This window comes from Tachysurus vachellii, chromosome 2 (assembly GCF_030014155.1).
Source record: "Tachysurus vachellii isolate PV-2020 chromosome 2, HZAU_Pvac_v1, whole genome shotgun sequence".
NCBI classification, from domain to species: domain Eukaryota; kingdom Metazoa; phylum Chordata; class Actinopteri; order Siluriformes; family Bagridae; genus Tachysurus; species Tachysurus vachellii.
In genome coordinates this window covers 13,026,075-13,053,589 of record NC_083461.1, presented here as the reverse complement: position 1 = coordinate 13,053,589, position 27,515 = coordinate 13,026,075, and the positions used below count along the sequence as shown (strand labels likewise).

General features: G+C 38.0%; 3 protein-coding genes and 1 long non-coding RNA gene across 4 annotated transcripts; 2 read left to right on the top strand and 2 right to left on the bottom strand.

Moving 5' to 3' along the window:
• Positions 1-1,128: 1,128 nt before the first annotated feature.
• On the top strand, positions 1,129-21,171 carry acsf2 (acyl-CoA synthetase family member 2). The gene is made up of 16 exons (XM_060897535.1): positions 1,129-1,450; positions 2,639-2,834; positions 3,540-3,668; positions 5,725-5,778; positions 5,878-5,996; positions 6,714-6,876; positions 7,090-7,185; positions 7,343-7,494; positions 7,976-8,067; positions 8,222-8,298; positions 18,496-18,603; positions 18,707-18,858; positions 18,946-19,087; positions 19,672-19,782; positions 19,873-19,941; positions 20,372-21,171. Exons 1-16 carry the CDS (start codon positions 1,350-1,352, stop codon positions 20,420-20,422), a joined length of 1,812 nt encoding a protein of 603 aa, XP_060753518.1. The 5' UTR covers positions 1,129-1,349; the 3' UTR covers positions 20,423-21,171.
• On the bottom strand, positions 11,305-15,692 carry chad (chondroadherin). The gene is made up of 4 exons (XM_060897524.1): positions 14,685-15,692; positions 12,655-12,818; positions 12,414-12,553; positions 11,305-11,498 (listed from the first exon to the last, which is right to left on the bottom strand). The coding sequence occupies exons 1-3, from the start codon at positions 15,465-15,467 to the stop codon at positions 12,418-12,420; spliced, it is 1,083 nt and encodes a 360-aa protein (XP_060753507.1). The 5' UTR covers positions 15,468-15,692; the 3' UTR covers positions 11,305-11,498; positions 12,414-12,417.
• Positions 21,172-21,392: 221 nt separating the features above from the next.
• armc7 (armadillo repeat containing 7) lies at positions 21,393-24,311 on the bottom strand. The gene is made up of 4 exons (XM_060897503.1): positions 24,201-24,311; positions 23,374-23,454; positions 23,126-23,269; positions 21,393-22,963 (listed from the first exon to the last, which is right to left on the bottom strand). The coding sequence occupies exons 2-4, from the start codon at positions 23,450-23,452 to the stop codon at positions 22,617-22,619; spliced, it is 570 nt and encodes a 189-aa protein (XP_060753486.1). The 5' UTR covers positions 23,453-23,454; positions 24,201-24,311; the 3' UTR covers positions 21,393-22,616.
• A 189-nt stretch (positions 24,312-24,500) lies between these two features.
• LOC132864203 (uncharacterized) lies at positions 24,501-25,550 on the top strand. Its single transcript, XR_009650193.1, has 2 exons — positions 24,501-24,666; positions 24,878-25,550. It is a non-coding gene; the product is annotated as an uncharacterized LOC132864203 (long non-coding RNA).
• Positions 25,551-27,515: the final 1,965 nt, after the last annotated feature.

Genomic DNA, 27,515 nt, shown 5'->3' with positions numbered 1-27,515 from the left:
TCTTTTCACACTCAAGAGATGTGGTCTGGTCTGATTATTAAAATGACATCTTTAATGTCACTATTCGTCGTCCTCGTCTCTGTCGTGTACATACAGTGACACATACTTGATATTATGTAGAATTGGCAGAGTTAAACATGCTGTAAAATCTCAGTTCAACATTATCTTTATTCTTATTTGAAGGGTTTTGATAACACACTTGATAAAACAAAAGACGTTATAAAAGAGTTTATATAACGTTTGTCAAAGCAGCTATTTTCCCTTATAATCCTTTAAATTAAAACTTGCTAATTATTCAACAAGAGCAACCGGCAGTTACTAAACATTGTGCAACACAATTCGGATACCATATGCCAACTTACACTGCTTGACATTTTTATTAAAAAAAAAAAGGAGTGAAAGGTTTTCTGCCGCTTTGAGCTCATCGTAACCGAATGCTGGAACGCAGGGGCGCGTGATGATGACGTGACAAGTGAGTGACTGATTGCCGTGAACGTCATGTATAGACTATCTTAAACTTTCTTGTCTCTTTGAATTTTAAATCACTCTGCGTTTATATACATTGCTCCATTAAAACCTCAACATGTGGTGAACACAACTCTCTACTAAAAAAGTGAGGGGGACGAATTTACTTTTTATAAAAAGTCCCCCGCGTAATCTACGCCCCTGGTATCACTTAAACTTATGTTTCATTGCATGAGAGTGTTTAACAAACAATTAAGACAGACAGTCAGGCAGATAGATAGATAGATAGATAAATAGATAGATAGATAATTTATTGTCATAAAGTATTGTAGAAATCTCAGAAATATTTTAGAACAAATGCAGGGTTCAAAAGTTCCCTTCACTAGTTCAGATCACTAGATCAGTACCGTCAGCACCATAAAGGGTTCAGAACACTTCAACCATTAGTTTCCTATTTTCAAGCAGAACTCCTTAAAGAAGACCATGTAAAACAGCAGTGGACTAAACGATGTTTCGGTTGAGTCCAGATGTTTTAAAACAAGCCAATAAAAAAGAATGAAAAAAGAAAACAAGCTCATGCGCCAACTAGAGGTAACGTGTCGCAGTGGCCTCAGCATTCGGACCTTTGGCTCTTACTTCAGTTCAAAGTTTAACTAGTCTCTTCGACCAATCAAATCATATCTCCTCACATCATATCAGCTGCTCACAGTGAAATGAAAAGAGGAATGAATACAAGAGCCTTGTAGACGTCTTGTTGTGGTTTTAAGACATATATACTGCACACCGTGTAACAGCGTTGGGTAAAGTTTCGATTGCAGCGCAGTGACACTCGGAACAGCTTGTGGAACTCGAAGTATTTATTTACATTTGCATTTGCAGTGAAAATGTGGCCGAGGTTTCTAGCAGCTTTGCGCGCAACTGGTGTCCTCTCTAAACCTCCACGACTTCTGCACAAGACGCCTTTTTTATCAGTTCAGCCAAGTTGGTAAGCCCTGACACATACAAACACACAGTTAAAGCTTTTCTATACTTCTGAGAAAGATTGTAAAAGTGCATTATTTCCCTAAATGCTTTACGCGTCATGGCGCACAGAGTATGGCGATTTTACTACATACAGTACAGTATGTGAAGTATTGTTAGATTTATCACTATAATCTCTAAACCACGTTGACAGAGTTAATAAAACTTCCTGTTTACTGTTTATTCTTTTCTAAACAAAAATGTCCTAGCAATGACGATTTATTAAAAGAAAAATCTGTTTTAACGCTTTTTTCGTGGTATTAGATTTTTTTTTTTCTGAATAAAGAGCGGAAAAAACAAGGGCACGCCTGACTATTTCGTTTATTTGGGGTTACATCCCAAAATTCTCTGTATACCCTACATAGGGTTACTACCTCCGTTTAGATTCCGCCTATATGCTCTCCACTATATGTGTAGTGGGGAGTGATTTGCTGTGTAGCCAAAAGTAAAACTAGCTTTAGAAAGAAGGAAAATCGATTACACGCTGAAAATCTCTGTTTAGGGAATGAAATCGACTGGTTGTTCAAAGCTAAATGTAATATTGAACAGTAGTTAATGAGCAACTTTTTTTTTATTTTTATTTTAATTTTATCTTCAAAGAGAATACATGTTCTCCAACATTTTGGCATATACACAAATAAACTATAAAAAAAAATCACATGGACCTATTAGAAATCTCCTTATACGTGCATAAGCTTGCATGAATTCCTTTGCTTATCATATATTCATTTTGAAAAGGAAGCCTAGTGATTTTATGTTTTTACATTTGCAACTCCTGTATCCTGATGTAGCCATTTAACTTCTATTCTTCCAATTAAACTAAGTCATAAAACTTATTTTTTGTCTGGTGAACTCAAACTTATAAACGAGAAACTATAAAAACACCTAACTGTACAATTTTAGAAGAAAATAGGACCCTTATGCAATTTAGATGAAGTTTCTTTGCTTAATAAAGTGATTCTACATGGACCACTCTGTCCTAGGTAAACCCTTGTAGAGTTCTACACATAACATTTTAAGATTTTCTCCAGAAGGACAAACTGAAGAACATTTCAGGTTTCTGGAGTTAACCGTGTAGTCTTCTGAGAATTTAAAGAATCTCAATTTTAGCAAGATTAATTATTGATCTGTCTGTTTCTGTACGTTTATCCAGTTCTATTTATGTAGACACTCCTCCCAGTGTTCCGACTCTCACCACCAGCTATGCCCACGGTGTGAGCTCACATTCCTTACAGTCTCTCACTGTCGGCCGGTGCCTGCAGATCAGAGCGGAACGCACCCCTGATCGTGAAGCTGTTGTCTTCCTGCAGGATGGCATCAGGAAAACATTTTCTGAGTTCCAAACCGATGTGAGTGTGCTCCTTCAGTATTTCCCAAACTTACACTCAACTGCTTGAATATGATAAAGCCATTAAAAAGGCAACAAAAGAAGGAGCGAAACATATACATTTCTAACATTTGCTACAAAGGTCAGTTTAAATTTGTAGCAAGCCTTTTTTGCATTTACTTCCTTCTTGCTTTTTCTTACTTCTGTCACCTATGTTTTAGATGCATTACTTTACAGTGCTAGTGACCCACAAAAGTAAACCTTCCGTATTGTACAGTAATTTGTAGTCCAAAGGTCAAGTGTGGCATATGAAGCACTGATACATTGCACTATTACTATACCGTTAACCCATTTACACTGAGAGGACCTTCATATGAAGGCTTTCGAGCCTGACTTCAAGTTTAGCATTAACAAATTTATTTGCCATTTTGTTGCAGTAAAAAGTGATGGTTGCATTTCTACTGATTACTTACTATTCTTTCTGAAACCAAACAAACACCTCCAACACACAATGCTGAAAACTGCCAGTTTTTTTTGGTAATCTATTTTGTTTCCAGTAAATTTAGTTCATATTCATTATGAATATTTATTAGTGAGGATTTTATACATTTTATACATAATGTTTTACGCCTTAAAGGCAAATGACAAACAATTTTTCATCATATCATAATAATGGTATAATATCATAATTAAAGGTTCTTGTTGGAATTATAATGGTCTGCTGTAGGTGGATCAGGCAGCTACAGGTCTTATGGCTCTGGGTCTGAAGAAGGGAGATCGATTAGGCATGTGGGGACCCAACACCTATGAGTGGATTCTGATGCAATTTGCCACAGCAAAGGCTGGCATCATCTTGGTGAGGCTTGTTTTCTGTGTTTCTTCATTTTTCCAGTAGGCAGCATAAACAGTAAATTCCTTCTGTTACATTTCTACTATTAATACTACTCCTACTACTATAAAGTACTGCTACTAATAATACCAATTTATATAATCATCTTTCTGAAACTCAAGGCCAGAAAACAAGACATGAAGAGAAGTTTGGGTAACATAAAAAGAAAATTAACAACAACGAACTCAATGGAACAAACTCTTTGGAACTGGATCCAAAGTTTAGTTGCAAAGACTCCAACAGTACACAACATAACTTACTTACTTAGTCCATATTAACATAAATCTAGGCAATATTGGCATAACTGTGAAAAGATTGTGACACAATGTAATATGATCCAAGGATAGTGTGTGAATAATACAAAATATCCTTTTACTGATCCCTAGGGAACATCTTGAGTTACAGAAGTAGTGGCAGATTTCTGTTTGGTAATGGCAACAAAAAGCTCCATTAAGATGAAATGTAAACCATCCTGGAGTTGACTTTAATATCAGTAGCTGAGAGACAGTAAATGAATGTCTACAATTTACAATTATTTACAATAATTTAAAATACCAGAGCTGTGCTGAGAAGATGAATTAGTGGATAATGCAGAGTCCCACTGAAGGATACAATTTAAGATGTGCAAAAAGATTCTCAGTGCTGTGTTTGTTGCTACAGTATCTCACAGAAGTGAGTACAATCCTCGCAATTTTGTAAATGTTTTATTATATTATCTTTTCATGTGACAACACTGATGAAATGACACTTTGCTACAATGTAAAGTAGTGAACAGTGTACAGCTTGTGTAACAGTGTAAATTTGCTGTTCCCTCAAAATAACTCTTCCATTTGATGATGCCCCACAGATGCTCAATAGGGTTTAGGTCTGGAGACATGCTTGACCAGTCCATCACCTTTAACCTCAGCTTCTTTAACAAGGCAGTGGTTGTCTTGGAGGTGTGTTGGGGTCATTATGTTGGAATACTGCCCTTCACCCCAGACTCAGAAGGGAGGGCATCATGCTCTGCTTTAGTATGTCACAGTACATGTTGACATTTATGGTTCCCTCAATGAACTGTAGCTCCCCAGTGCGGGCAGCACTCATGCAGCACCAGACCATGACATTCCCACCACCATCCTTGACTGTAGGCAAAACACACTTGTCTTTGTACTCCTCACCTGGTTGCCATCACACACGCTTGACACCATCTGAACCAAATAAGTTTATCTTGGTCTCATCAGTCCACAGGACATGGCTTCAGTAATTCATGTCTTAGTCTGCTTGTCTTCAGCAAACTGTTTGTGGGCTTTCTTGTGCATCATCTTTAGAAGCGGCTTCCTTCTGGGATGACAGCCATACAGACCAATTTGATGCAGTGTGTGGCGTATGGTCTGAGCACTGACCGGCTGACCCCCACCTCTTCAACCTCTGCAGCAATGCTGGCAGCATTCATACGTCTATTTCCCAAACACAATCTCTGAATATGACGCTGACCACGTACACTCAACTTCTTTGGTCGACCATGGCGAGACCTGTTCTGAGTGGAACCTGTCCTGTTAAACGGCTGTATGGTCTTGGCCACCATGCTGCAGCTCAATTTCAGGGTCTTGGCAGCCTACACCATCTTTATGTAGAGCAACAGTTTTTATATTTCAGAGCCTCGGAGAGTTATTTGCAATGAGGTGCCATGTTGAACTTCCTGTGACCAGTATGAGAGAGTGAGAGCAATAACACACCTGCTTCTCAGTCACACCTGAGACCTTGTAACACTAATGAGTCACATGACACCGGGGAGAGAAAATGGCTTATGTTGAGTTATTTTGAGGGAAGAGCAAATTTACACTGTTACACAAGCTGTACACTGTTCACTACTTTACATAGTGGTGTCATTTCTTCAGTGTTGTCACATGAAAAGATATAATAAAATATTCACAAAAATGTGAGTGGTGTACTCACTTCTGTGAGATACTGTATACAGGAAGGACCTGTAATAATTTTACACACTTTTTAAATGCAAAGAAATGCTGATTTCTTTAAACAGGTATCAGTGAATCCAGCTTATCAGCTGCAGGAGTTGGAATATGCACTAAAAAAGGTACAGCTGCTTTTTATGACAATGACTTTTTTTTTTTTACATTTAGTTTCTGTTAGCATTCAGTCTCTCATAAGGCAAAATTATTTTCTCTTGGTTTAGGTCCAGTGCCAAGCAATTGTGTGTCCAACTAAATTTAAGACCCAGAAATACTACGACATGTTGAGGCAGCTCTGCCCTGACATAGATACTGCTTCCCCGGGGTGCATCAAGAGTTCCAGGTGAACATAAACACCTAGCAAAATAAGACCAGGCAATGAGAAACATGATAAATTAATCAGGAAATTGATTAAAACTAACAAAATCTAAATACAGTCATCAAATACTAACTTGCAAAGCACAAAAATGCTAATTTGCTATTTTAATTAGTTCATTCACACTTTTCATGTTCCCTTCTACAGAAAATGATTTAATGGATAATGCATAAGCTGGCTGGTTACAACTCTGTTCAAGTAGGTCTAGTTAATAAGTCTTCCCTACAGGTATCCCTGAAATACATAAGTGAAGAACTGGAACAGATCCAGAGGCTTAAACATCAGTAAACAAGGTTTTGAATTAGTCTACTAGTTAAACAAAAGAGGAACTGTTCTTCAGGTGACTTATATCAGTGTAAGAGTCTGGAAGAGTCTGGTTTAATTGTGTAGTAGGGTCTTATATTAAACGGTTATAGTAGGGTTCAAGTCTCGAATGTCTCTTTGGAGGTGGAAAAATGAAACAGAATTAATTAAAAATGAATTTTAATAGGACAGAAAAGTCAATTGTGTGCCTGCGTTAAGGATCCATGTCCTTCATTTAGCATCATGTGACAACAATAACAAAATAAATCTGAACCATGAATCATTGAATGAGATTTACAGTGTGACTAAATATTTTGCCATTAATATGCAGTGTTTTTTTTTTTTTTTTTTTTTTTTCCTTTTCCTTTTTTCTGTGTTCAGATTGCCAGATTTAAGTACGGTAATTGTAACTGACAGTAAGCAGCCTGGTGCTTTCCAGTGGAAGGATCTGATGCAGGCAGGGAGCAGCCAGCACTACCAGGAGCTAGAAGATTTGCAGAAGAAACTTAATTTTGATGACCCTATTAACATCCAGTTTACATCGGTACTGAGGCATGAATTTTAAAAAACCTTGCGTAGATATTTAGCAAAAACTAATTTAGCAACAATAGGCACAGGCTCCCCGTGACCCAAGATAGTTTGGATAAGCGGTAGAAAATGAGTGTGTGAGAGAGAGAGAGAGAGAGAAATAAATTTAGCAACAAGATTTAACTGAAAACAAAGTCTGCATAACTATCTACTGATTTTCTCATTCCAGGGAACCACTGGGAGTCCCAAAGGAGCTGCACTGACGCACCACAATATTGTCAACAATGCATATTTTATTGGTTTGCGTGTTGGATATGACTGGAGGGTGAGTGCTCGGTCATAGTGTTTGGTGGAATTTGGACACTATACCAATATACAGATTTATTGGTATTTACAGTGTACTAAAGGATTAGTGTCATATTTCCGTTATCATAGATGTACATTACTTGACTGCTTGTTCCCGTGTCCTCATTTACCCCCAGCGGAAGATTAAAGTGTGTGTGCCAGTGCCACTGTACCACTGTTTTGGCTCCGTAGGTGGGGGGATAGTGATGGCAGTACATGGTATCACACTGGTCTTTCCCTCCACTGCGTATGATGGACGTGCCAACCTGGCAGCTATGCAGAATGAGAAGTATGCCTGAGTGTCATTCTGTCTAACTTATCTTTCTGTCACCTTGTGATTAGCCTACATTAAAACCACCTGCCAAATATTGTGCAGCAGCAGATCCTTTAAATCATGTGCATATTACTCTGACACATACCACCTACCTAAACATTATTGCACTCCAAGCACAATCCTTAATAGCAACGGTATTTATCAATGACACTGGCTCCATTCAGCACCCTGTCACACTGCAGAAACTGTTTAGAAATGGATTGAGGAACATGACAAAGAGTAAAAAAGTGTCGACTTGGCCTCCAAATTCCCCAGATTTCAATCTGATCGAACATCTGTGGACAAATAAATCTGATCCATGGAGACCCCAACTCACAACGTACAGGATTTAAAGAATCTGCTTCTAAACAATCTCTCAGTGTCAGATACCACAGCACACTTTCAGAGAACTTGTGGAGTCCATGAACTCAGTCACAATTGTTTTCACTCTGTGTAGATGCACATTTGTCTATGGCACCCCTACAATGTACATAGACATGATGGGACAGCCTGACCTGGCCAAGTTTGACCTGTCATCTGTTGAAGGAGGTGAGTCATTTAGATGTGAATTTATGAAGTGAAGTGTATTTTGGGAGATTTTTGGAGAAGTGTTGTACTCATGGCCTGCTCTGTGTGTAACAAGATACATGTGTGATTTCATATCAATATTTATATTCATGGTGGAACATTTCTTGTACGGCAGGCATTGTAGCTGGCTCTCCCTGTCCTCCTGAAGTTTTAAAGAAAATAGTCAAAGTCATGGGCATTAAGGAAATGACGGTGAGTACTCGCCTCAGGTACAAATATATGATGATGTCATAATATTGTATATAAATACTGTTGTAAACTATTATAATTTAATTAAAAAGACTTGTGGTCTCTGCTGTTGATATAGTAATATAAACGATAGTTCATACAGGCTTTTCAGGTTGGTACGTCTGGTCTTAGGCACTTTAGTGTCTAATGGAGTTTAAATTCAGCTTCACTGTTTCAGTATACACCGATCAGGCATAACATTATTTCCACCTTCCTAATATTGTGTTGGTCCCCCTTTTGCTGCCAAAACAGCCGTGACCCGTCGAGGCATGGACTCTACTAAACCCCTGAAGGTGTGCTGTGATGTGGCATCAAGATGTTAGCAGCAGGTCCTTTACTGTAAGTCCTGTAAGTTATGAGGTGGGGCCTCCATGGATCTGACTTGTTTGTTCAACACATCCCACATATGCTCAATTGGCTTGAGATCTCGGGAATTTGGAGGTCAATTCAACACCTCAAACTCGTTGTTGTGCTCTGCAAACCATTCCTGAACCATTTTTGCTTTGTGGCAGGGCGCAAGATCCTGCTAAAAGAGGCCACATCCATTAGGGCATACAGTGTCCATGCAAGGGTGTTACGTTTCAAAGTAACATCCTCATTGAGGGCAAGACTTGATGTTTCCTAGCAGAACATTGCCCAAAGTATCACACCGCCTCTGCCGGCTTGCCTTCTTCTTTAATGGCAAGTGCCATGTGTTCCCCAGGTGAGTGACACACATGCACCCGACCATCCATGTGGTGTAAAAGAAAATGCGATTCATCAGTACAGGCCACCTTCTTCCATTGCTCCGTGGTCCAGTTCTGATGCTCACATGCCCATTGTTGGCGCTTTTGGTGATGGACAGGGGTCAGCATGGGCACCCTGACTGGTCTGTGGCTATGCAGCCCCATATGCAACAAACTAAGATGCACTGTGTATTCTGACAACTTTCCAACAGAACATTAATTAACTTCCCTTGTACAAATTAAACAGTACCTTGTTTGTTGGACCGGACCAAATGGGCCAGCCTTTGCTCCCCACGTGCCTATTCACCACTGTTCCTTCCTTGGACCACCTTTGATAGATACTGACCACTGCAGACGGGAACACTCCACAAGAGCTGCAGTTCTGGAGATGCACTGACTCAGTTGTCTATCCATCACTATTTGCCCCCGTCAACCTCGCTCAAATCTTTATGCCTGCCCATTACTCCTGCTTCTAAAATACCAACTTTGAGGACAAAATGTTCATTTGCTGCCTAATACATCCAACTCACTAATAGGTGCCATGATAGAGATATTCAGTGTTATTCACTTCACCTGTCAGTGGTCATAATGCAATGCCTGACCGGTGTATGTTAAAAATGAAAATAAAAATCTAGTCTATATGTAGTGATAACAGCAAAAATGTGGTTACTTAACTTCATAGAGTTAATAGTACAGGTGTAATAGTGTAATAGTACAGGTATATAAAAAACATAATACACATGTAGATATGTTTTCCTCTACTATGTACTGGTTCAATCTGTAAGGTTGAAGTATTCTTTTATTACAGAGTGTATTTATTAAGTCTTTTATAATTCACTAGAGGGAGACAGGGGACTTCACAGGCATAGAAATTAAAACTGAATAAAAATGTACTGTTAATTGTGCAGAATATTTTTAAAACTTAAACGATTTGTTCTACTAACAACAAAAGTGCATTTATATGAAAATATAAACTCTGAATCTCTGGTGCATTCTGCATTCTAGGAACTGTTTTGTTCATACAATGCCATCTGTTGTACGAAATGTTTAGATGGTGCCATAGACCTCGCCATAAGTGTCTTTGCAAACTCAGATGTAATGTAGGTACTGTGCACAGTAAATTACATGGCTATAATAATAATAATAATGATGATGATGATAATAATAATACTTATTATTATCATCATCATCATTATTATTATATATTAGACTCTATGTCCTTTCTCGAATAGTTTTTCTTTTCTTATCCATAATGTGATTGTGCTACCTGTTTTTAGCATTAATTCATTGCTACATTACTTTTAGCATTTGAACAGATCATCATCTGGGTCATGCATAAAAACAACAAAGCGTTATTAAAAATGATTTTTAAAAATTCTAGGCTAGGATCATTTTACTAAGGCAGAAAATTGTTGAGAATATTTCTTCCCTGTTTACATATTTATTGCATCCAGTGGCAAGAATCACTTGTCGCATGATCTTTTTTTTTAGATATTGAATATTTATTGAAAAAGTGATTATCGCTTATTACATAAAGTTTAAGAAATTGAGTAATCTGTGATTGTACATAAGTGTGTCATGCAGCTGTGGAAAAAAAAGCACATTTGAAATTTTCCAAATATTCCTTCTACGTTTTCAACTTCCTGTTGTAGCGTAAGCATGCACATTTTTATTGGAATGGAAACGCACTACAAAACAGCAGCATTAAGAGCTTAAGTTTGTTATCCATGACTTGGTTACTTTCTGCACCGTGCTGTGGATTTTTTTTCTGCACATCGTTGTGTAGTGTTATGGATCATTCAAGCAGTAACCTATGATTGTGCTTCAAACGTTACATATTGTTACAAGACACAGTTATTTATTTATTTACATAGAGTAGATGGCTTAAACCAGATAATACTAGGAAGACTTTGTGTGTGATGATTTCTCCTCACAGTTTATGAGCACCTGATAACTACTGAAATATTGGAAATTTATTGAAATGGCTTTGACAAAAGTATAAAATATTTGTGTAATATTTCTCCTTATATGAGGATCTTATGAGGATAGACACACAGTGTGATGTCCTTGAATGAGGATTTCAGGATCTTATGAGATAGGATGGACAAGAAATCCTAGCTTGATTATTGTGACCCAGAACTATAACTGTTATCACAATTATTTTTAATGAAAATGCTAATCACGAATCTACAGCTAAAATCCTCTGAATGTTTGATTAGGGTCAGAGCATGTGTGAGTAGTGTAGCATTAGTCTGTTTTCCCTGCAAAACTGTTTTTTTCTCTCTCTTTTTTTTTTTTTTTTTTATAAATTGAATGTTCATATGCGTGCCATTTCGTAGAATTTGAAAGAAAATGAACAGCTCCGAAATAGAAAGTAACATTGCGTCTGTTGTCTGGACCTGGTGCCGGTCCCCTGGACATGCGTCTCCTCTGAGACTCCTGTGAAAAGACATAAAGAAGGGAGCCAAATCAAACAGCCAAACCGAGTACTAAACATCCGTGACTGGCATAACCTGCTCTAGACATGGCAAGAGAGACAAAATGGAAAAGCACAGAAAGCAAAGTGGATGTAATTGAGGAATGGGTTAAACACGTGTTGACGATATATACCAAAAATAAAGTATAAAATCTGTTGGAAAAACTCTGGATAGATTAGCAGTTACATTCAACTCAGATTCTGTGATGGGATTTAATATAATTAGATTTAATTTCTCTCTGTGTGATTTGTTATCTTTAACTTGTAAGATTTCTAAAATACAAATGTCATCTCAGTAAACATTTTTTTTAAGCTCAGATTCTGGGATGATTATGAATATTAAAAATATTATTTCTCTGAATTATATTATTATTTCTCAAACCTATATTGTGTAGTTTAATTCAATAAATATTTATTGCAGTACCTTGTTATGAAATTGTAATGGTGCTTTGGGTTCATTTAGTAAGCAAGCCCCATTAGCAATGCACCCTATAAAGAGGTCTGTTACAGAGACCAGGGAGGAGCTGTTGGTCTTATTTTGGAAAACAGGGAACGCCTGTGGCCAGATATTTATCTCCCAGCACTACATACAGTATATTGGTCATGATTTGTTAATATTTGCAAGGCACAGGGAAGGGTTTAGCCCTTATTGCTGTAACATGAAGCCTCAGAATTAGATTGATATTTAACATGAAGCCTCAGAATTAGATTGATATTTAACATGAAGCCTCAGAATTAGATTGATTCTTAAACATAAGAATGTTTAGTGTAATGTTTGAGCTCACTGCTTAAATTTCTGGAAAATGAAAAGAAAAAACACAAGCTTAACACGACTTCTTAAAACTAGCCTTCCAGAAATCCGGAAGGCAATCTCTTACCTTTTCAGTGAAGTTCTCCCTTCTTAGTTCTCTTTATTTTGCACTTGCTAAAGGCAGTGCTGTCTCGTATTTGCTTTCCTTTCTGATTCGCAGGTAATGCACAAATCGCATCAGGGCGATGACGACTGGTGTCCATCCACCTAGAGATATAGATATGTTAAAAACAAATATAAACTATTGCCTTAAACCCGGGCTCTTCACAGTGGCACGGTATTGGTGTTATTTAAATGTTAGCTCTTACTTTCTAAGGTTAGCTAACTGGCAGTTGCAGCTCCATGGGTTGTTGAACAGAGTGAGATTCTGCATTTTGTTGAAAACCAGGTTGCTTGGTAGCATCCTCAGCTTGTTGTTATGAAGATGCAATGATCTTAGTGCTGTCACACCCTCAAACGCCGCGTTGGAAAACTGATTGGATAGAAATAGTGAGCAATGCTTTATTCATCTGAAGATGGATGTTTCATCAGATTTCAAAGCTGTAAACCCTTCTGCATTGTTAGGGCTACTGACACCTTTTTATTTTGAAAGATTTGTAATCTATTGGCAGTTGTGTTGACGTGGAACTGCTCACAGACAGACTTCACCCCTTACATAAGCTGTGGAAATGAGTATTTTATGAATTTGTTTGTTTCTTGATGTCAGGTCTGGCTTTAATTTTTTTCTTCCTTCGGTTGGAAAGGTTGTTTCACATGAGGGAAAGAGCCCTCACAGGCCATCTCCTGTGCCAGGGCTTGTGCAAACCTTTTTGTACTGCCAGCCTAACCTTCCATTAAACTTCATAAGCAACTGCAAGGCTGTTAAAAACTTCACTGAGGTGCTAGAAGAACAACTCCGCATGGTGTGATTGAGGCTCACCTTAAAGGAAAACCCAGGGACATTGCAAGCAGATTATGTGAATAGAAGTGTACGGGTCTTTCGGTCATTGTAGACTTGTAATTCCATTCCATTCAGAAAATTTCCATTCAAATCAGAAGAGAGGGGAGAGGGCTATGGAGGTTGGAAATTTGAGGGCTATGGAAGATAACTTCTAGCACAGAGAGACTGTTTGGCCCACTCTCTTTCCTCACCAACATGCTTTTTTGCCAAAAGTTCCTCCAAAGAGACCACTTGTGCATTCAGGTCAGGCAACTAGACCCTAAATATACCACACTTCATGTGCCTAAGAACAGCCTTTTACTATTTACCTGTCTTGTAACCCTTAGTGACCTGTTTACATACTGTCTTGTGTGAGGGAAATTCACACATTTTAAAATAACATATGTAATTATTAGACTGAGGCATGTTTTGATGGGAACCATCAAGCAAACAGATGCTAAAAACATCCTCGTTAGCCCTGCTACTTTCATTCATGGCTTTCCCCATGTCTCATAATTAATGTACATATAAAAATTCATTGAGCAACATGAAAACTCCTGTTGTACCTTCATGCACTATGTCCTACAGGATGGTGGATCTTAGATCAGTGAGACCCAAATATCATATTTAACTGCATTTAACTAACTTACATTTAGCAATAGTTTGCATGTGATGAATGGTTCTTGAAGAAAGAAAGAAAGAAAGAAAGATGAACTTGAATGCATGGTATTTTGAATAATCTTTGTTCTGGAGACAAAGTGCCTCTGTATGTAGAATGGAAATTACAATCAACATACTTTCCAGGCATATCTGAAATTCCTTACTAATGAAAAGGGGATTGCTGCTGATCTCAATACATGTGCAACTTCACAAAGTACACGTGTGAGCTCAAAATCAAGAAAAGATCAGGATGGAAACAACATCAAGTGGACCATATTTAAATCAACATCAAGTGGACCATATTTGAGGAAGACAGGCAGCTGAACTGTGTCTGGAGTATAAACATATTTTGGCAACTCCATCCTGAATTGCATGAAAAGAATCCATATTTACCAACAAAAAGTCTTTTTAGAAGCATTTTGAGAGACAGTTTATTGCTTGATTCGTAAGGCAGGTTATTACTAGCCTCATTAACTCAGAAATATGGTATGTACACTTTTGGTTTCCTTGTGGTCTGAGACTTGTAAACATCCTGAATTTTATAGAGAGTCTCTTCAATATTACACCCAAACAAATCCACCATTTTCTGTCTCCACAAAAAATAAACCTGCTAACAGGATTTGTATTTTCAATACTATGCTTGCAATAATATTAAATATGCCTTCAAAAAATAATAAAATGTCCATAGCATCAATTCCATCACATTTTATACATTATATTAGGTATGTAATGAACTTATTGCATTACAGTGCAACTCACCTTCTCCAGGCCCATATCATTAAGATGCAGTTTCTCTATATAGCGTCCAAAGCTCCTGAATGCATAGTCAGGAATGAATGTGAGTGGGTTCTTGGACAAATTAAGCTCCTCAACAACTCGTAGTTTGCTCATGGCCTCGGTGGGATATGTAGACAGCTTGTTTCGGTCCAGCGTAAGAGTGGCCAGGTTCTCCACATCATCAAGAGAGCCAGGCTGCATTGACCTTAGTTCATTGTTACTGATATGCAGCCAGCGAAGGTCCTTAGCACCTGCAAAGGTACCTGATTGCAGGTCTTGGATCTTGTTGTTATCAAGCTGTAGGATAAACAGGTTGATCATGGGTGAGAAAATACCCTTTGAAAGACCTGAGATTTGGTTTCCATCCATGTAAAGGTAGGTGAGCTCAGTTAAGTCATCAAAGGCTCCAGGCTTGATGGTGCTGATTTCATTGTTAGAAAGGTAAAGGTAAATGAGCTTTTTGAGGCCCTTGAAGGCCTGAGTGGCAATCTCACGGATCTGGCAGTGCTGCAGGTGCAGGGAGACGAGACCCTTCATTTCGCTGAAGCCCCCGGTTTGGAGCACACCCAGGTTGTTTCGCTGCAAGTTGACAAGGCGAGTGGCCTCAGTGATGCGAGGGATTTTCTTCAGGCCAACATTGTCACAGATAACATGCTGCAGGTCACCATGACAATGGCAAGGACTAGGACACTGGCTTTCTGTACTTATTATAAAGATAGCAAAAAATTGTATACACACCACTAACTGGATTCTTATAACCTGCATGATGACCCAGCTGTCTCAGTTTAGTTATTCTGTCTCTTGCTTTCTGCTGTCTTAAAGCGTCTGGAAGCAGAAAAGTATTCTGACAGCAGCAGGGACCCTGAGAATAGAAAGAGAGCGAGTGAGAGAAGTAAGAGTGCTGAAAGAGAGAGCTAGATGTGAGCTGAAAAGAGAAGGAGAGGGGGTGTGTGGCAGTAAAGGGAGGCAGAGGAAAGATCTTCAGCGAGGAATAGGTACCGTCTGATTGCAGCAGCATTTATAATGTTTGCTCATGGTAGAAAAAATGTTTTTTTTTTGGTCTGGGTTAGGGACTGACCGGAGATTTTTTTTTTATGTGGTGTTGCCTCCTGAAGGAAGTAGGATGACTTTAAAATGTAACTCCCTTTTGGAAGATGTGAGAGAATTTTCCCCTTCATAAAAAGAGGTCCACCATCGTCATTGTCAGTTAAGTGCAATTTTACAGAAGAACTACATTAGGCAAAAATGTTAAACAACAGATCCCACACAGATCCACCAGCATGGTAGGAGTAATAGAAATAGTTTAGTGGAACTTATATTTTTTATATTAAAAAATATATGTACATTGGAAAGAAAAGTTGCTTTCTGATTTATAAATTGATATCTTTTAAAGCTACACTCAAGCTAATACAATGTAGAGCAGCTCACATTTGTGTGCCAGGTGTTTTTAAGGTTGAAGAAGAAATACAGTACATGTCTCGCTATACCTCCACTGTTTTGCAATCGGCGGTAAGAAAAAAAGCACAGATGGTTTTATAACACATAAACATAGCCAGATGTGTGGCTTGAATCAGCTTACAACAAATGTGTTTTCCTTCTGGCTGTCAAAAGCGAGGGTATTCTTTACATAAATGTCTCCTTTTATTTCAAATATGCCAAGTATTTCATGGATTGAATCATTTCTACAGTAGTCTTGCAAAAACCTTATAGTGGAGCTTAAATTTCTATTTTCCCATACCATTCTTACCTTTTAAGGAAGTTTCATCATATCTAAAGTAATGCTATAAAGAGTAATAACTTCATGTATCTGTAAAACTTTCATGAATAAATAAAAAGTGTTGGTTGATTCACACACATACAGAAAACCCTTAAGGGAAATGTTTTGCTCATGTACCTTAGCAGCCGCAGCTGCTCACAGGATAGATGGAATCTAGTGTTTGCTCAACAAAAGTAACATTTTATTGGGAAAGTGTATTTTCTAGCAGGTCAAGTGCAGGCTTCCACCAAGTCAAATTTCAGTCCAGCCTTTGCATTCACAAGCCTACACAGTTGACTACACAATCTCCCCATTATATCTATCGACCCATTTTCTGTACTGATTACCATACACAATGTAGGAGAGAACCTGAAACTTATCCAAGAAAACACCCTGAATCGGGTGCCAACCCTTCAGAGGGCATGATCTCACACCCACACACAAATGCACTCAGTATTTAGGTATGTGATAGCCTAGTGGTCAAAGTGTTCGACTACTGACCGGAAGGTCATGAGTTCGAATCCCAGGTCCGCCAATGCTGGGCCCCTGAGTAAGGCCTTCAATTGCTCAGTTGTATATATTTGAAATAAATTGTAAGTCACTCTGGATAAGGGTGTCTGCTAAATGGCAGAAATGTAAATACAATGAAATGGACCCTGAAAGCACAAACTGTGTGTAGGAATTGAACCCCCAGCCTAGGAGGTGTGTGGAAAATGTGCTCATCACTAAGCCAGTGTGCCCCCAAGGTACATTAGTCTTTCATGCTTAGTTTAGTTACTTTCCCATATTTGTCATTTTGCGTTAATATTAGTAAATAAGCCAGTGTAGTCTCTTTTTGGGGAAAACTTCACGTCACTGTGGCTGAATTCTGAATTTTGACAACCCAAAAAAAAGAGAGAAACATCAGTTCTAAGAGAGCATCAATATATTTCACAGAGATTCCGTGGAAATCTGCTTCTCAAACTTGCTTAGTTTACTGTCCTACAAATACCTCATTGTGTGTGGAGCCAGTTTAATAAATGTGGTTGTAAAAACAGTCAGTCTGCTAAATTATTGCTAAGACTTCTATTGTCTAACCGGAATATACAGTATTGTTCTTGAAAGAGATTTGATCTCTGGGCTTGGCTTTTAGCAGAGGACCTTTGCATGGGTTGACTGTGGTACAGTTCTTATTTTCTGTTTACTTAACTTCTTCCTGATGCTCTTTTGGAGTAGCTACTGGCTTCTCTTTTATCCTGCTTAGTCTGACAGTTGTAAAATCTTGCATGACACACATGTCTGTTTTAGTTTAGTTACCATGAACTTTTTACCATTTGCATATTACCATTTGTACTGACCGGGATGTTCTTTGCAGTGGCGTTTTCTTGCCTTTTCTATTTATGTTTTGTTTAATAATGTTGCATTGAAACTTTTAGGATTCTCTTTCTCCTTCACTATAATTGCTTTTTGTGGCATGGAATCTTTCCAGCTACTGACAACACCTTGCATATTGGCACTGGGTGCAATTTGCACAGCACATGTACAAAAGTCATGCAACATTATGTGTACAAAATACATGTGTCTTGAATACTTGCGAATGAATTTCCCAGCATGTATATTGTAAATTATAAACCTGGCAACATAAAACAAAATGCTTCTAATAGGCTAGTGCTTTTAACTGGTCTGAGACGGACAGAGTTTTGATGGCCAGCTACACTAATTGGGCAGGTCATGAAAGAGCCAATTCTCAAATGTGCACCACATACCTCTCCTGCCTTTATGGCCAGCTTTTCTTCACATGCTGACACAGCTGGTTGCCTCTCATACAGCCAGTTTGGCAATATAACAGACTGAGGGTGGGCACGCAAACCCTACTGCATGAAAATATGTAAACATTGGGATCCAGACATCTGATAATTGAATAAGGGTATTGAATAAGGGCTTAAAAGCAACTGTAAAAAAGACTTGCTTTATTGACACAGTGATTGATGCTGTATGGTCCTGCATGCCTTCACCTCAGTACTTAAAAGCAGAGGTTATATTCTTATGTTGGAATAGATTGGATATGGTACCACCGAGAACAGTCCAGTGACCTTCTGTGGCTTCCCAGTTGACAACATAGATAGAAAGACAGAAACTGTTGGATGTATTGGCAACCACCTTGAGGTACTCAAACAAATCCCTATTTTCTTGATTCACAAAATGATGCCAAGGTTTATATATTTCATTATTTTGTAAGTAATGACTAAAGATTTCTTTTTTCTTTTAGGCAAAAGTGGTTGATCCTACAACAGGACACATTGTTCCTCTTGGAACTCCAGGAGAGCTTATGATCAGAGGTTACTGTGTCATGCTGGAATATTGGCAAGATGAAGTGAAAACCAAAGAGTGCATTACTAAGGACCGCTGGTACAAAACCGGGTATGTGTGGTGATGATGTTGAGTGTTTAGCATGCAAGGACTTTACATTCAATCATCACGACACTCAACGGATGCTATATTCCACAGTGATATTGCCAGTTTGGACAAGTTTGGCTACTGCAAGATAGAGGGACGGATGAAAGACATGATTATCCGTGGAGGCGAAAATATCTATCCTGCTGAAATCGAGCAGTTCCTGCACACACACCCTAAAGTCAAGGAAGCACAGGTCATCAAGTGTACCCAGGACGTTTAGACTTTCCTCATCATTCCCTGCTAAAAAAGTCTGAGAAATTATAGACCTGAAGTTACACATATGCATTTGTGTTCAACAAATTTGCCAACAGCATTGGGCTATTAGTTTTTAATAATGTAATGCATTTTATAGAGGTGTGATTCAGCTCAAAGCTGTAACTATTGCAAATGCTTTCAAATCCCAACACCTGCTGCACTGATTGTAGAACAGTGTTTACTAGGCAGATTAAACACACACACACACACACACACACACACACACACTTGAACATACACAAACACCAGATAATCATTTTATAATTAAGAACCTGCAGCTGAAGGCACCAACCTGACACAAACATAATTGAAATGTTCATGAAAGACTTAGTGATTTTATGTTGCAAGCTGATGTTATCATATTAGTACCTCTTTTAGCCTCATCATTTATATATCCAGGCAACCAAAACATGAGACAGAGCAAGCACACAGGAGTTCATTTGATTACCCTTCAACAACAATGAGCAAATAAAATAAAAAGATCAGACAGACACAGAGTCACTATTCTCTTGTTATTTACAGGTGATTGGGGTGAAAGATGAGAGGATGGGTGAAGAGGTTTGTGCTTGCATCAGACTGAAGGATGGTCAGGAATGTACTCCAGAGGAGCTAAGGGCGTTCTGCAAAGGCCAGGTCAGATACATTTAACTGGATGGAACACTTGACTTTGCCCATATCATAGACACCACATGATGCTATTTCACTTGTTCTCTTTATTTTTAGATTGCCCATTTCAAGATTCCCCGCCATGTTGTTTTTGTTCAGGGCTATCCTCTTACTGTCTCAGGGAAGGTAAGTGCCTAGACCTTTACACAAGTACATGCACATAAGAATTTATTTTACCATTTACAGCACAGTGAAACATTATATAAAACTATAAATAGGTTCAGCATGATGAATTTCATTCCATCCATATTGTTTGCATAGTCCCACAGTCTGGATAAACACCCAGACAAATTCCTTGTGGTCACCACCTTTTTTTTATGTGTCTCTGTAGGCACTTTGGAAAAAATGTTAAAAATGTAAGAGTGGGGTATTTTTGGGTCTAATCACATAGATCTCAGGATTGGAGAAATTTCAGCAATTTCCCAGTCTGCAGAAAATCTACAGCAGTGGTTTCTATAGTCAGGGTCAGCAGTCTGTACAGCACATTTGCTTTGGTTAAGTGTGGAAAGACAGAATCCTTAAATAGCACTGAATAAATGACTTTTCTACACCTTAGATCCAGAAGAACAAACTGCGGGAGCAGACGGAGAAACAGCTGGGACTGTGAACTCGGAGATGTGTTGTATTTTTAAACAAATGTTTAAAACGTACTGTACTAACGTACTTCTAGCAATGTAACCGTTCATAATCTTTTCAGATTTTAGAACACTTTATATTTGTTACACTGTTAAACATATTAAAGGCACATTAAGGTATTATACTTCTTTTATACTGTTGAATTAAATGACTTCCTTCTGAAAAACATATTAGCAAGTAACTAAAATAAATAACTTTTATTATTCTAAATAATGTTTTGGAAAAAAAAAATCAAATCTTTATTATAATTTTAAAAAAATAAATATGATACTGATGATACATAAATATGATACTGAATGTATACTATGAATTTGATAAAATTACTTCTTTTGGTAATAATGAGTGTAGCTTATACAGATAGATTGTGATATATAATGCAGATTACCGGATCTTGATTTCATTTTTAACAGTATGCTGAAATGTGTGAAAAATATAGAATTAAGGTCTGAGAGTTAGCACAACTGGACTTTGTAAAACCTTTTTGTTGGCCATTAACTATACAGTCAGGACCCACAATTCTTACATCCAAAGAAATGAGTAAAAAATGTTTGCTTGATCATCAGTTTCTTAATCCAACAGGATTTTCAGCTCTGTTGCATTTAGAACTTTCACCAGGTTTTAATCAGTGCCACAGTGCACACTGATACAGTAGACAATGCCTTGAAACATCATCCATATTCTGCTTAGATGGAAAGGTTTACATTAAAAAATTAAACACAAGGATGTTCTTTTCTAATGTTTCTAGAAGCCACAAAAGAAAAACATTATTATTATTATTAATAATAATAATATTAATATTTGTATTAGTATTACATGCAGCTGTGCCCATGGTGTTAAATTGATTTATAAGGGGCAGCTAATTAAATATCATTAGTTTGGGCTAATATAAATTATGATCTATACATTATAATAAATTATAAATAAGTTAATGATATTTTCTTATAAACAAAACCTTTATTATTTCAAAATATGCCAGAAGTCAACATAGAAGTCTTTAGCATTTGGTAAAAATTCTCTACATCTCAGGCGAGCCTAGTGCACGCTACACTGCCCATGCATCATCTACAATTAAAGGAACACATATGAAATGTGAATGGATTCTGCCATCAGCCAATATGCAGGAGGTACCAAGACAAACTCTCACGAAAAATTCTTTAGCCATTGTGCTAAAAAATGGCTCTTTGGAGGATGACAAATTAATCAAGATAAAGTACACTTCTTTTACTTCAGCCAGGTAGCAGCAAGACAAGAAGCAAGGGAGACATGTACAGCATGAGAAGGAATATTCCATCTGTCAGCAGATACTATAAACAAAATCATTGCAGATTCTATGAGAATTTATGAACTTATGTGCAATATGAGTTTTGCCTGTGAATTTTCAGTAGCTTGCTCAGGGTCAGGGTTTATGTGAAGTCTATCCAATGAACAGTGTCATGAGGCAAGAAAATACCCTGACTGGGACTCTGTTGAAACACACATTCACTGCTAACGGCTATTCGACATTGCCCACAACAGTGAAAGTGTGTGTGTTTTAACAGCATGCGTTAAGTATAAAACAAATTAAAAAAACAACACACATGGACCCAGAGAACAAGCACCTCACAGTAAACTGAGCTCAAGATAGACGCAGGGAAATGACTAAATTCTAACACTATTAAATTAACTGAATAAATGCTATTAGCTGCTGTTACAGAAACACTGGGAGAAATGTCCTGTTTATGTTTATGCCCACTTTTCCACCTTGGCTGAGAGAGCTGATTTAGTGCTGCATGCCAACAGCACACAGCACACATGTAAGACAAGGAAAAATCAAGAATGTTCCTTTAGGCAACTGTACACTGAATCACCATCAAGCCTTCTGTGATATAACGCCCCTTCTGGCAGGCGCTACAGAGCTTTGCTTACCAAAAATGCCAGACACAGGAACAGCTTTTTTTCCGCAGGCAATAAATAAACCTCATTCTGATATAATTATGTGTAGAGAACTCATTAAACTGAGAGTTATATCTCTGCAGGACTCAACCTGAGGAACACTGAAGCAGTGCCTGTAACACATTATATAAAGAAATTCATCCTTCATAGTATTGCTGAAAAACAAATCTACACAAGGTCTATTGGAGGTTTTATATTGTCCATCTTCACTAAGCTAAAGAAATCATAAGGTCCTAATCCTTAGGGAGAGGAATCCCAACAGCTGACTGGCTTTGTCCTTGTAACAGTTCTCTGGCTTTGTCTACCTGATCCTGAGTGCAGTAATCCTGCAGGAAAACTGTGGCCAGATTGCTGAGGCGTGGATTCTGTGTAAGTGATAAACGCACCATGCACTGCACCACTGCACTGTCTGTGGTTTGGGAGCATGATGCTGCAGTGGTTAGGTTCATTAATGTCGTGATGGCGGACAAAACAGCCTCGTCCCTGTGACTCGACAAGCATCCTGTGACTAAAGGAATTCCTCCGCTTTGCAAAATTTGATCACGGCACTCCTGGTCCATGCTGAGGTTACACAGGCCACCTGAGGAGAAGAAACACAAAAAAAAACATCAGATAGAGAATAGGAAGAGTGTGCAGTCTCCTTCATCTAAATAATAATATTAAAAATTATAAATACTTATAGTGTCAATACTCATTTTATAGAATTTGTGCATTTTAAAACAGGTCAGTTAATTAAACTCACCAATTCCAAACTCCACAAAATTCTCGTTTTCCTCTGTTAGCATATCCAAGAAAAGCTCAGTGACCTGAAGCATCCGCAAGGATTCCATGTTACGTGGATCATAGGCAAAGTTGGCCAGGTTGGCCAGAATTTGCTCTTTAGCTTCTAGACCAAATGAATAAAAGGACTGGAGTTGCTTTTCATATTTACACAAAAACAAAAAAGTGTAAGTCCATTTTAAGTGTAAATTATTTTCATGAGTCAAATACCTTCACTGTCAGTGTCCTGAAATTCTGTCACAAGCCCCTGCAAATATTCCAACCTATCTGATTTAGAGTACCGATCCATTCCTGTAGAACATCTGTAACATTTAGGACTATAAGGTATTTAAGGTATATTAAACATCAATATATTTCAGAAACACTTATTCATCTGTCCAACCATCCACTGTGCCACTTATTCTACACAGTCTGGGATCCTGGAGCCAATTTTAGAGGACAAGGTGGTGCACATGAATGACCGCCTGCTTGGGGTCCCAATCTAGGAAACCTCTGAAGGAAGCTGGAGAGCAAACCACTAAGACAGCGCTTTATATGAAGGGGGTTTAGGTTAAATGAATGAATAATGCGCCATAATCAACCATTAATAATAGTATGCTAGGGTGCCAATACTTTTGGAGGCGGGCTGCACGTAGCGTCACCCGAATATCCCGATGAAGTCTCATTGTTCTGAGTGTTTTGATAGATCACATGTCAATGTGATAACTAAAGCCAGTCGGTACACCAATTGTCCAGAGTATCACCCTAAAGAAGCTGGCCGGGTTTGGTGTAGAAAGCTTGAAAGCTTGCCGAGTTATAAACCTCTACATTTTATAATGGGTGTCTATGGCAGAAAAGGCCATTTTGAGACCCGGTACCATGACAACCGGACCTCGGGTCGCTTAGAAAAGTACCAGAACAACATTGAGTCTACAACATATCCGACTTTGGTGCATGTGGCTCGGAAGCCATAGGAGGAGTTACTCTTGGTATATTTTTCTCTAAGAAGAATAAACAAAACAGAACGTTGGCTTCTACAAGTTTTTGTTAACAAACACCCGTTTTCAGTCCGTATAAACCTGAACGTTTTCTCTGGTGCGAAGTGAAATACACATCCGGTCCGTCCCAAACAAGATCCCCATGTTTAGGTATACAAGATTAGTTCCGGGCTTATAGTGCAATTTTCTTAACATTATCAGAAAGTAATACTTGATCGCATACGGCTGAAAGATTCTACACATTTAGAAACGACTCCGTAATATACTATATATAAAATCAGCTACATAAATAAAAACATAGTATAGAAAATAGTCCCCGGAAGTCATGCGTACGTGTTTGGAGGTCATAGAGCGTATAAATTGTCCATGGAAAAAAAAGACGCTTGTTTAATAGTTTTCTGCTAAAACACTTCTGAATTGAATATTACAAAATGAAGCAGCACAAGCTGTCTGCAAAAAAACGCCTTACAAAGCCGCTTCTCTTCGGCGCACTGATTGCAGGACTTGCAACAGCGTTCTATAACAGGTAACAATAATAGAGCGTTTATAAATCCCACCGCATCTCGTGTGGCCCAGAACAAGTCCCAAAAGGAGTGTGAAATGTATTACGTGGTACAGTAGTTTATAAGTCTAATTATAAGCGTTTAAGTCTAATTTAATTATACATGTACTTGTGCTGTACTCTTGCATTACCAATACATATTGTACATGAATTAAATACAGCTTTGTCTCTAAAGGCACTTGTTCTTTGAAGATGTGGAAGATCTTCGAGCTCAAGAACGAGCTCGTAATGATGCCAAACGCTTAGAGGTGTTAGAAAGGAGGCAGAAACAAATGGAGAGGAAAAATGCAGGAAACAGTTGAACTCAGACTCTGAAGCAAGGACAGGACATTTCTGCTCACCTGGTCTGAAGGCAGGAAAACAGGATGTCCACAATCTCACTATTCAAAAAAAAAACAACAACCCTAAGTTTGTTTTCTTTGCAAAATTGGAGCTACACAGGATACAGGAAGTTTACTCAGAAAACTACCCTTGCTGTGGAAGTAATAAAAAATGACCTCTGTGTTTTTGTGGGCAATAATAATTCCAGTGAATTACTTTGTCTGTATGAGGAGATGATTGAACAACACTGTCTAACAAACGACCAAGAAGCTCGAAAAGAAGGACCTAAACGAATAGCTATAATCTGACAGTATTTGTATTTTATCCACAGAATTGTGTTGGCTACTTAATGTCAAATTCCTAAAAAATTGATGGCACAAGTTCATACAATGCTTTTCTTCTGTCAGAGTAGCACATAATGAGTGTCCTTATCTTTAGTCCAGTACCTACCAAGTGTCACATTGTCTGCCTTTGTATGAAAGAAAATGAAATACATTATAAACACTTTAAAGCCTATTTTATTCAAATATTCAGCCAAAGTTTTTTTCTGAAGATTTGCTTTCTGTTTTTCAGGCATTTCCAACATGTCTGTGTTCTAAAAAAAAAAAAATAAACCTTTGCGCCCTTATTTGAGCATTTTCATGTCTTACATTTATATTCTTGCCAGATAGTAATGCCACACCTGTAACCAACAAGAGTGATAAGTGCAGCACAGCACAGAAAAAAGATCAGTAAAACAGGAGCATTAGTCAAGTGAACAATGAGGAATGACTTTGCAGAGCTGAACAAAAAGGCTGCAGTTTACCAATAAAACATAGCCATCTAGTTGTAAGAGAATGAAACCACCATGGCAATGTGTGATGGCTTTTAAAAACTAATCAATGATTGTACCTTTTTAAATATTTATGAATGAAATGTTAAGCTGGGGGGCACGGTGGCTTAGTGGTTAGCACGTTCGCCTCACACCTCCAGGGTCGGGGTTCGATTCCCGCCTCCACCTTGTGTGTGTGGAGTTTGCATGTTCTCCCCGTGCCTCGGGGGTTTCCTCCGGGTACTCCGGTTTCCTCCCCCGGTCCAAAGACATGCATGGTAGGTTGATTGGCATCTCTGGAAAATTGTCCCTAGTGTGTGATTGCGTGAGTGAATGAGTGTGTGTGCCCTGCGATGGGTTGGCACGCCGTCCAGGGTGAATCCTGCCTTGATGCCTGATGACGCCTGAGATAGGCACAGGCTCCCCGTGACCCAAGGTAGTTCGGATAAGCGGTAGAAGATGAATGAATGAATGAATGTTAAGCTGATCTTACTACTATCTATCTAGTCTATCTACTAATGAACAAAATGACATTAGATTTTGTTGTATTTCATAAAAACTGATGTCCGATACAAAGATACTGGACAGGTGATCAATAAAATAAGCATTCTTGCATTAATGTTGTTATGCTTGCTGTGTCTGTGCTTAATTAAGGAGATACATTACCATTTAACCTGATCACAGCAGATCCTTCATCAGGCTGCCTCTCAAGTCAAACTCATCACACTAAGAAACAGCTGAGATCTTTACAAGGGATTTGAAAGGAGACATTATGATGAAATGACACTGCAAAGGTCAACCTTCAAAAAAAAAAAAAGAACAGCTCATTTATACATAACAGAGTCTCAATGTTATGCATTTATACATAACAGAGTCCCAATGTTCACTTCTGACTATTATAGTAGAAAATCTAACAATTACTTTATAGAATTTGTTTATGTAATAGTCTTTTTTTTTACTGAAAACCATTTATTTAACACAAATTTACTTTGTTGCAGCTAATTTCAGCAAGAAATATTTAATTAGGTTCAAATTCTCAGACTGGTTGCTGTGAACAGAAAAGCAGATTCCATAAGTTCTGAAATAAAAAATATTGGCTCTATGGGGCTATAAAGGGAAGGCTAAAAAAAATGATGTTTATAATTGTTTATAAGATGTATAAACAAATGTTTTAAGAATTCTAAACAGTGAAAACGATGCTTCAGGAAATAGGAAACATATACCCAAAAATGATGAAACCCCAAGGGATGAAAGCGGAATGTGGGATTAAAGGGAACTGAAAGCTCAAGTTTATATCAAATTCAGTAACATCACTTTCTATGTTTTACTATTAATATATGTTGACATTTTGTTTTCTGATAATAAAGGAATATTTGGAAAATATTTGGAGAAAATAATCTGTAGAAATGAATTTGCTTTGTCTCAGACAGAACTATCCCTACTTCCTGATTCAGTCAGAATGGGCCTACATGAACCAACAAAATGACATATTAATTATGAGCAGAATGAGTTCAGTGAACTGCCTACAGCACCATCTGCTAAATCCCCTCAGAGAAACACGTTGGTAATGAGTAGGGAAACAATCAGACAGACATCCATACTAATTCTACTCTAGACTCAATAGTCATTTGGGCTGATGTGCTTAAATCATGTTCATGCACCTCTGTATTTATTTGTGTTA

Bases quoted from the DNA above. Each gene is read 5' to 3' on its own strand.
- armc7 (XM_060897503.1), bottom strand. From the start codon at position 23,452: ATGGATCGGTACTCTAAATCAGATAGGTTGGAATATTTGCAGGGGCTT. The intron at 23,270-23,373 runs GTATTTGACTCA...CATTTGGTCTAG, and splicing joins TCAGGACACTGACAGTGAAG to AAGCTAAAGAGCAAATTCTG. The intron at 22,964-23,125 runs GTGAGTTTAATT...TCTTCTCCTCAG, and splicing joins TTTTGTGGAGTTTGGAATTG to GTGGCCTGTGTAACCTCAGC.
- acsf2 (XM_060897535.1), top strand. From the start codon at position 1,350: ATGTGGCCGAGGTTTCTAGCAGCTTTGCGCGCAACTGGTGTCCTCTCT. The intron at 3,669-5,724 runs GTGAGGCTTGTT...TTCTTTAAACAG, and splicing joins CAAAGGCTGGCATCATCTTG to GTATCAGTGAATCCAGCTTA. The intron at 7,186-7,342 runs GTGAGTGCTCGG...ATTTACCCCCAG, and splicing joins GTGTTGGATATGACTGGAGG to CGGAAGATTAAAGTGTGTGT.
- chad (XM_060897524.1), bottom strand. From the start codon at position 15,467: ATGCAGGTTATAAGAATCCAGTTAGTGGTGTGTATACAATTTTTTGCT. The intron at 12,819-14,684 runs GTGAGTTGCACT...CTATCCAATCAG, and splicing joins ATGATATGGGCCTGGAGAAG to TTTTCCAACGCGGCGTTTGA. The intron at 12,554-12,654 runs GTAAGAGCTAAC...CTATATCTCTAG, and splicing joins CAGTTAGCTAACCTTAGAAA to GTGGATGGACACCAGTCGTC.